The sequence below is a fragment of the Macaca fascicularis genome, chromosome 13, assembly GCF_037993035.2.
Source record: "Macaca fascicularis isolate 582-1 chromosome 13, T2T-MFA8v1.1".
Taxonomy (NCBI): Eukaryota; Metazoa; Chordata; class Mammalia; order Primates; family Cercopithecidae; genus Macaca; species Macaca fascicularis.
Genome location: NC_088387.1, coordinates 5830951 through 5840886, shown reverse-complemented (window position 1 = coordinate 5840886; position 9936 = coordinate 5830951). Strand labels below are relative to the sequence as shown.

Sequence of the window (9936 nt, the reverse complement as noted above, 5' to 3'; positions counted from 1 at the left end):
GGTTCCACTCTGAAAGTCCTCAGCCAGTAGCCCCTTGAGCTTTCGTGACCAAACTTGCTGTTGTGCCAGTCCCTGAATCCATCACTACAGCCAGGGACTGGAATACCCTGGTTGGCTTAGGCAGTCCAGGTTCTCGGGACCTGGGGATGGACCAGGGTTCCTGAAAGCTGTGTGTGAGAGGGAAGCAGATGCCTCAACAATAGATGAGATCTGTCACCCAGAGGAGGGGCAACACCTCCCGTGGCCCCTGTTTACCAAAGTAGCCTCTCACCAATTGACAGCGTGCATCAGGGTCCCCAGGGTGCTCAGGGCCCTCTCGCCTAGTTGGTGTTGCATTTGCTGGCCATTTCAGGGGCGCAGCTGCCAGTAACCACAGGTGTGCTGCACTCCTGTGACTAAGGGTGGGGCTGCCATCCAAATTCCTTTAGATGGTATATTAGTTTCCTATTGCTGCTGTGAAAAATTACCACACTTTACTGGCTTAAAATAACCCAGATGTATCATGTTATTGTTCTGGAGAAAGGCTGCCTGCACCCCAGGGCTTGTGCCCCTCCCGTATTCGAAGCCAGCCATGGCCAGGTGGGTCTTTCTCAGTCAAATCACTTCAACGCTTTCCACTCAATGATCCTTGTGATTGCCTTGGGCTCAGCCAAACCTTCCAGGATGATCTTCGATCCAAAATCAGCTGATTAGCAACCGACTTCCTCTTTGCCATGTAAGGGAATATATTCACATGTTCCAGAGATTAGGATGTGGACATCTTTGGGGGGCCTGCCTACCACATGTAGAAGGAAGTGATACCAAGTTTAGCTGGGTTTTCCATGGTGTAAATGCAAAGTTTTCTATTTGCTTTTTAAAATATATAATCTCCTTTCTATTTCTATGTAATTACCCACAGTAGAGAAGCAAAAATGCTCCCTATGTAAATGTACTGTGTTCTTATTCTATAATGACTTACATCTGAAGGCTAATCTCATTGCTTTCATCACAGAACAATTTTATGAAGAAATTAGCTTTAATAGTGAACAAATAAATTGGGTGCAACTAATGACAGTATCATTCAGACACAAATTCTAAATATTTTTCATATATGTGAATTCAGTTTCTTCTTACAATTTTTACTTCTTTTCTCCTATGCATCTCAGTTATTTGTACAAAGATATAGATTTAGCTTTTGTTATGTAGATTACATTCCATCATTCTTTCCTCTTAACTCACAAGAAAAGTTTATAACTTAACAACCACATTTTTGCAGTATCTATCACAGATTATAATTTTCTTTTTTTCTTTTTTTTTCTGAGACTGAGTCTTGCTTTGTCGGCCAGGCTGGAGCACAGTGGTGCAATCTCGGCTCGCTACAACTTCCATCTCCCGGGTTCAAGCTATTCTCATGTCTCAGCCTCCTGAGTAACTGGAATTACAGCTGCCCACCACCATGCCCGGCTAATTTTTGTATTTTTAGTAGAGATAGAGTTTCACCTATGTTGGCCAGGCTGGTCTTGAGCTCCTGACCTTAGGTGATCTGTCCGCCTCAGGCTCCCAAAATGCTAGTGTAGCAGGACAAGCCACAGACAAAACCCCTCAGACACTGAGTTAAGGAAGGAAGGGCTTTATTCGTCCGGGAGCTTCGGCAAGACTCACATCTCCAACAACCGAGCTCCCCCAGTGAGCAATTCCTATCCCTTTTAAGGGCTCACAGCTCTAAGCGGGTCAGCGTGAGAGGGTCGTGATCGATTGAGCAAACAGGGGTACGTGACTGGGGGCTGCATGCTCTGGTAATTAGAATGGAACAGAACAGGACAGGGATTTTCACAGTGCTTTTCTATACAATGTCTGTAATCTATAGATAACATAACTGATTAGATCAAGGGTCGATATTTAACTACCAGGCCCAGGGTGTGGTGCCAGGCTATCTGCCTGTGGATTTCATTTCTGCCTTTTAGTTTTTACTTCTTCATTCTTTGGAGGCAGAAATTGGGCATAAGACAATATGAGGGGTGGTCTTCTCCCCTACTAGGATTACAGGTGTGAGCCACCACACCCAGCCCTTTCTTTCTTCTTTTAATGGAGCCGCACAGCACATATTTTTCCTGTTAACCAAAATGAGTCACTGAAGCAAGTGTCTCAGTCAGTTTAGATTTATTAAGCCAACCTCTGGGCATGTCCAGGAACATGCAAGCCACAGACCTATCTGTGGCTGTTTTCCTGAAGAGGTTTTCAGGAGGTTTAGTATTTGTACATTTTCTTAAAGGGGAGAAAGGCATGTAGGAAGAGAGGCAGGTAGGTGGTAAGGCAATGGTTATATCTTTGTGAGACTTTAGTTAGTGCCTGGTAAATCAACATTTTACATAGGATAAGGTGAATGTTTGAAAGAAAAAAAGGGAGTAAAGGAAGAATTTATTATGCCAGTGTCTCTGGGTAAGCAGAGGAATGATTGATCTAGTCTTGTCTTTGTTCTGCACCTGGGAAGATAAGCTTGCAATTGAATGTCAATTCCATTATCAGCATGGAATCAAACAGACTTTAGTTTCAGGAGCTAGACTTAGATTGCACACCTGAAGTTACAATTGGCATGTCCTTGTTTATGGGAGGCCAGCAAAAAAATTTACTTATGAATGGTCTGTGGGGGCAGTCATTTGGAGACCCCTGAGGCCTTTTCCCTTTTCCCTGGGAGTCTGGCCGATGCATAATGCTGGTAACAGCGATTTATTTGGAAGAGGGAGTTGCATAACTCAACCTCTAGACTTAACCTTCCCTCTGGCATAAGGAGTTTGAGGGTCCAGAGATTTTTAAAATTTCTTCAACTGTTTTTGTTACTGTAAGTAACTAGTCAGACACGGGCAGGCCAGGAGAGGGCCCACTCCTACCCCGACCAGGAATGTCAGGTGACTATCAGGTGGTGGTCAGGTGGTTGTTAACTGTCTCTCTAAAGTAATGATTGGTCACACCCAGTACCAGGGAAAGGCAGTCTCCCAATAGATAGAAAAAACCTGAAGTTGGTGATCAGCAACTTCCTGCTAATATCTCAGGAGTTGGGTGAGTGGGCTCACACGTGTGCACTAAGAGGCAAAATGGCAGCATTTAACTGGTATGTGACATTATAGGAAGACTTGACTGGTAAGGGAAGAACGTCTCAAGTGAGTGTGTGTACAAGTTCATAAACACACTGCACATGCTCCCCTCCAAGAGCTGGCAGGCCACTGCACATGCAGACAGCCCACCCCAAGGGAAGAATCAGAGAGAAGGGATGCAAGGCCCCAGAAGTGTGCCAATGTATAAAACCCTAGGTCAAAGGTCAAACCACGTACTTGATCTCTCAAGTGGCCAGCTTGGCCCTCCTCCAAGTGTACTTTACTTCCTTTCATTCCTGCCCTAAAACTTTTTAACACACTCTCACTCCTGCTCTAAAACTTGCCTCAGTTCTCACTCTGCCTTATGCCCCCCCTCAGTTGAATTCTTTCTTCCGAGGAGGCAAGAATTGAGGTTGCTGCAGACCCATACGTATTCACTGCCTGTAACATTTTTACTTATATCTTTGTCATGGACACCTATAGTTCTATCTCATGTATTTTAAAGGCTGTATGTTATAGTATTGATAAAACTTAATATTTGTATTTCCCCACTGCTAAGCTTTTTGGTTACTTCCAATTTTTGCCATCATAAACAATTCTATGCAACAGGCTCTTTTTTTCTCATGTGGTAGTATTTTTTTTTTTTTTTTACCTCCAAGGCAAGCTTTTGAGAAAATGTCCTAGCATGATATTTAAAAGTTTATAATCAGATATTGGGATAAAGAATCTATAAACCTTGGGGACTGATTGGATCTGGGAGATAGAGGAGGGGTCAAGTCTGGGATATACCCAGATATAAGGGACCAGATGGGGCCAGATGCGGTGGCTCACGCCTGTAATCCCAACACTTTGGGAGGCCGAGGCAAGTGGATCACTTGAAGTCAGGAGTTTGAGACCAGCCTGGCCAACATGGTGAAACTGCACCTCCGTTAAAAATATAAAACTTAGCCGGGCATGGTGGTGTGAGCCTGTAATCCCAGCTATTTGGGAAACTGAGGCAGGAGAATCGCTTGAACCCGGGAGGCAGAGGTTGCAGTGAGCTGAGATCACATCACTGCATGCCAGCCTGGGAGACAGTGAGACTCTGACCAGATGACAAGTAGCCTAGCTTTTTTTTTTTTTTTTTTTTTTTTTTTTTTTTGAGACGGAGTCTCACTCAGTCACCCAGGCTGGAATGCAGTGGCGCAATCTCGGCTCACTGCAAGCTCCGCCTCCCGGGTTCATGCCATTCTCCCGCCTCAGCCTCCCAAGTAGCTGGGAGGTAGCCTAGCTTTCTACTTGAGACCAGAGGACCTAAGATAGGGTCCTACAGGCCTGGCTGCACCCCTGTGAGCACCATGGCCCTGGACAACTTAAATCCTCTGAGTCTCACTTTTCTTACTTCTAAACAGGGGTTAATAATAAAACCTCCTAAGGTTGTCATGAAGCTCAAACAAAATGAGGTGATGTACAAATGTCCTTGGTATAAAAATTGACAAATCTTACTACAGCAGCAGATGATGGAATATACAAGCCTTTTAGAAATACCAGAAACACTATGTGAATGTAAGTGACTGATATTATCATTGTGCTGCCTTATCCTTGAACCATCTTCCCAAACACTTATGGACACAGCTTGCAACAGCATAAGGCACAAGCTGTGGCCAAGAAGAGCTTTCCCTTGTGGATTTACATGAAGCCACTATCTGAACGACATTTGGAGAATCAGATTCTCTTGTTTATGCTTCTTCCAGAAATAGGCACCCTGACATGATTAGAGGTAGGTGAGAGCTTTAAGTTCCCTTCCCCACAGGCCAGGCACGGTGGCTCATGCCTGTCATCCCAGCACTATGGGAGGCTGAGGTGGGTGGATCACCTGAGGTCAAGAGTTCAAGACCAGCCTGACCAACATGGTGAAATACCATCTCTATTAAAAATACAAAAATTGGGCCAAGTACAGTGGCTCAAGCCTATAATCCCAGCACTTTGGGAGGCCGAGGGAGGTGAACCACAAGGTCAGGAGTTTGAGACCAGCTTGCCCAATATGGTGAAACCCCGTCTCTACTAAAAATACAAAAATTAGCTGGGTGTGGTAGAACGTGCCTGTAGTCCCCGCTACTCGGGAGGCTGGGGCAGGAGAATTGCTTGAACCTGGGACGCGGAGGTTGCAGTGAGTCAAGATTGCACCACTGCTCTCCAGCCTGGGCGACAGACTGAGACTCTGTCTCACAAAAAAAAAAAAAAAAAATTAGGTGGGCATGGTTGCTGGCACCTGTAATCCCAGCTACTCGAGAGGCTGAGGCAGGAGAATTGCTTGAACCCGGGTGGCACAAGTTGCAGTGAGCCGAGATTTCACCACTGCACTCCAGCGTGGGTGACAGAGTAAGACTCTGTCTCAAAAAAAAAAAAAAAAAAGAAGAAGAAAAAGTTTTCTTCCCCACATCCTCACTGCCAGGTGACCTTTAAAATGGAAACACGTCTTAGGATAACTCTGTCACCGCAGAAACATTTCTTAGCAAGCAGTCACAAATGCGATCACACACTACTGTTCTTATTATTTCTAATACACTTTCTGCTGATTAAGGGACCCTCCAGTGCAGGTTCTGATGGCAATATTTGAAAGCCCTTATTCCAGTCACTGCTGGATCCAAACAGATGCATTGCGCTACTCCAGGGATGCCACTCATATTACACACACATCCAACACCTGCCGAAGTTTTCTTGTGTCCATTTGATGTGTTTTGTTTCTGCAGTTAAAAAAAAAAAAAAAAAAAGAGCCCGGCGCGGTGGCTTACGCCTGTAATCCCAGCACTTTGGGAGGCCGAGGCAGGCGGATCACAAGGTCAGGAGATCGAGACCACGGTGAAACCCCATCTCTACTAAAACTACAAAAAATTAGCCGGGCGCGGTTGTGGGCGCCTGTAGTCCCAGCTACTCGGAAGGCTGAGCCAGGAGAATGGCGTGAACCCGGGAGGCGGAGCTTGCAGTGAGCCGAGATCGCGCCACTGCACTCCAGCCTGGGTGACAGAGCGAGACTCCGTCTCAAAAAAAAAAAAAAAAAAAGAAAAGAAAACTCACCTAACATGAGATCTACCCTCTTAGTAAATTTTTACATGCACAATATTATTTTGTGAACTCTTATGTTGTATAGCAGATCTCTAGCACTTATTCGTAGCAGAACTGAAACATCATTCCCTTTGAATAATAACTCCCCATTTTGATAGGAACGGGGGCAGGGTCCCTGGCGAGGGCTCCACCCTCAAGCCTGGACCTGAAGCCCTGAATGAGAACAGGCATTCCTGTTTTTGAGCCTGAATGTTGCTTTTTGGCCTGCCCTGCCCCCACATCCTGTGCCCATGTAAACCTCAGACAGCAGCTGGCAGACGGAAAAGCAGCCAGACTTTGAGAAGCAGCAACTGAGAGTCAGAGAGGATGGATAGATACAGCTTAACTTCAGACGGCACGACTTTGGAGAGGAGCCTGGCTGGAGATGGCCAGGTCTCAGCGAAAGATCACCTTCCTGCACCAACCCCTTTCCAGCTGTTCTTCTACTGAGAGCCACTTCCACTGCCTCATAAAACCTCTGCACTCACCAGTCTTTAAGTCTGTATGACCCGATTCTTCCCGGATGCCGGACAAGAAGCCGGGTACCAAGAGATCAGGGTGTATGTCACCCCGACTCACCACTGAGCTGGTTAACACTAAGCCATCTGCTGATGGCAACCACTAAAAGAGCATTGTTTGTAATACATGCCCTCTGGGGCTCCAGAGTTTGTGGACAACTTGGTAAGGGGTTCATTCCTGCCTAAAAAGGGCACTCGCCCCAGCTCATGCACCTGCTCGCCTGTGTACTCCCCCTCCTGCAAGGGGTTTGAGCTCAGCAAAACAAGCACCCCCACTCCCCAAAAAAACCCCACCCTGCCCCACTGTCCCAAGCCCCTCGAGGGAGTCAGGAAACTTTCCTGTCTCAATTTCCTCCACCCTCAAATGAGCACTTTTGACTAGGGTGCTTCGGATGTTATCTCACTGCCCCAGAATGCAGACTGATATCTAACCTACACAAGCACACCTATTACAAGGCCTGGGTATTTTAAAGTAACTATCCATCACATAACCTGAATGATATAACCAGGAATGTGAGTACTATTTTTAATTTTATAAAATTGTTAGAATTGCCAGCTGATGTGCTATCCTTGTTCTGATATACGAAAAATGTTTTTCACATGCAGAAAAAACATTGTTGACCCGGAAGATCCCCAATGTGTCCGGGTAACACTCACTGGCCAGATGATCGCAGTGTCTCCAGAAGAAGTAGAATTTGCCAAGCAAGCCATGTTTTCCAGGTGTGTAAATGCTTTAAAATTTTATGCCTAGAAATACACAATAATAATAAGCCGAGGTCAGACTGTGCCATTTGATGCCTCTGATGCAATGACAGTGATTAGTCTCCACTGCCCTTCAGTGGTAATAGGACCAAGCTAGCCTGGCTGTGGAGATCACTAGCAGTGGCAGCAGAAGCCAGGTGAATGCCTCTGGAGAGCACCGCACTGAGCTATTCCAGGTACAATTGCTACCTACTTCCAACCTTTGACAATGCCCTGCCTTGCCTTGAAAAGAGCTGGGCCTTTCTCGTCAACACCACAAACATTTTCAAGCATCCACTTGAAACAAAGCACATTGCCTGCTGGGGATGCCAGCACAGCGTTTCGCAGTGTGGTGTTCTCACCCTTAAATCAGTAGGATGCTGACTTAGATGCAGTTTTACGGACCCCACCTCCACCTGCTTACTGGATCAAACTCTCCGGAAACAAGGCTCAGAAATCTGTATTGTAAAAGGCATCTGCAGGAAATTGATGTGCATGCTACAGTTTGAGAACCACTGCTGTAGGGGTCCACACAAGTGAGAGGGCGGCCCAGCCTGGAGTCAGAGCTTGTACAAGCTGAGGATGGCGCACACACGCGGGGTGGCCTTTCCACAGGTGTCCATGCAGGGGCAGCCAGAAATGGAGGCTCGGAGCTGGGGTGCGGGCTGGTGCAGCGATGGAAACAGGCTAGAAGGCATTGGTCTGCAGTAGAGGGAGGGTAACACGAAGGCAAGTGTTGAGCTGGAGGGGCGATCCACAACCCCACGGGAAGAGGAAGATCCTGCACACATGGATGCGGTGAATAAGCAAGCCTTGTAAGGACACAGAAAAGGGCTAAAGGCACAATCAGAGAAAACTAGAATTACTGGGATTGGATATGGTCACATGAGCTCATGGCTTTCAATACTTAAAGAAACAGATGATGTGTGTGTGTGTGTGTGTGCACGCACAAACGTTTTTATTTTTTATTTTTATTTTTTATTGCTAGCTTTTAAACTCAACTCTAGTTCTTGAGTTCCTCTCTTCTTTCACATGTTATTATAAGCAATGAGAAGAGGCCAGAATCTTCCCTAGATCAGTGGGTTCATTAAGTTCATTTCCTATTTTCTTGTTTTTAATTTTTATTTTAAGTACTGGGATACATGTGCAGAATGTGCGGGTTTGTTACATAGGTATACATGTGCCATGGTGGTTTGCTGTACCCGTCATCTAGGTTTTAAGCCCCCCTACATTAGGTATGTGTCCTAATGTTTTTCATCCCCTTGCCCCCACCCCCCAACAGGCCCCAGGTGTGTGATGTTCCCCTCCCTGTGTCCGCGTGTTCTCATTGTTCAACTCCCACTTATGAGTGAGAACATGCGGTGTTTAGTTTTCTGTTCCAGTGTTAGTTTGCTGAGGATGATGGCTTCCAGCTTCATCCATGTCCCCGCAAAGGACATGAACTCATCCTTTTCTATGGCTACATAGTATTCCATGGGGTATATGTGCCACATTTTCTTTATCTAGTCTATTACTGATGGGCATTTGGGTTGGTTCCAAGTCACTATTGTAAATAGTGCTGCAATAAACATACGTGCACATGTGTCTTTACAGTAGAATGATTTATAATCCTTTGGGTATATATGCAGTAATGAGATTGCTGGGTCAAATGGTATTTCTGGTTCTAGATCCTTAAGGAATCACCACACTGGTTGAAGTAATTTACATTCCCACCAACAGTGTAAAAGCATTTCTATTTCTCCTCAGCCTCGCCAGCATCTGTTGTTTCCTGACTTTTTAATGATTGCCATTCTAGCTGCCATGAGATGGTATCTCACTGTGGTTTTGATTTGCATTTCTCTAACGACCAGTGATGATGAGCTTTGTTTCATATACTTGTTGGCTGCATAAATGTCTTCTTTTGCTTCATGACTGAAACACCAAAAGCAATTGCAACAAAAGCCAAAATTGATAAATGGGATCTAATTAAACTAAAGAGCTTCTGCACAGCAAAAGAAGCTATCATCAGAGTGAACAGGCAACCTACAGAATGGGTGAAAATGTTTTCCATCTACCCATCTGACAAAGGTCTAATATCCAGAATCGAAAAGGAACTTAAACAAATTTACAAGAAAAAAACAAACAACCCCATCAAAAAGTGGGTAAAGGATGTGAACATTTCCTATTTTCCACATAACTGTAGACAACAGCATTGCCAAGTCTGCCTACCGCTACATAATGTAGGTCCCCTTACCTCCAGCTTTCAGTAGCCTTTCTCTGCTTTTATTTTTAATTTTAGAGACAAGGTCTTTTTCTTTTGTGCAGGCTGGAGTTCAGTGGCGTGATCATATTTCACTGCAGCCTTCAAGTCCTGGGCTCAAGGGATCTTCTTGCCTCAGCCTCCTGAGTAGCTGGGACTACCCACAGGCACGACCTTTTTTGGAGGCAGAGTCTCAGTCTGTCGCCCAGGCTGGAGTGCAGTGGCACGATCTCGGCTCACTGCAAGCTCTGCCTCCCTGGTTCAAGTGATTCTTGTGCCTCAG

At 45.5% G+C, this 9936-nt stretch overlaps 1 protein-coding gene across 2 annotated transcripts in view; it reads left to right on the top strand.

Annotated features, from left to right (window-relative positions):
* Positions 1 to 9936, top strand: part of CREG2 (cellular repressor of E1A stimulated genes 2) — a 39988-nt gene that overhangs the window by 26999 nt on the left and 3053 nt on the right. The window contains exon 3 of one of the 2 annotated variants that reach the window (XM_005575103.5): positions 7280 to 7393. The exons of the other annotated variant lie outside the window; for it this stretch is intronic. Coding sequence (XP_005575160.2) covers positions 7280 to 7393 — 114 coding nt within the window. The remainder of the gene's footprint in view (positions 1 to 7279; positions 7394 to 9936) is intronic. 2 annotated transcript variants of the gene reach the window in all.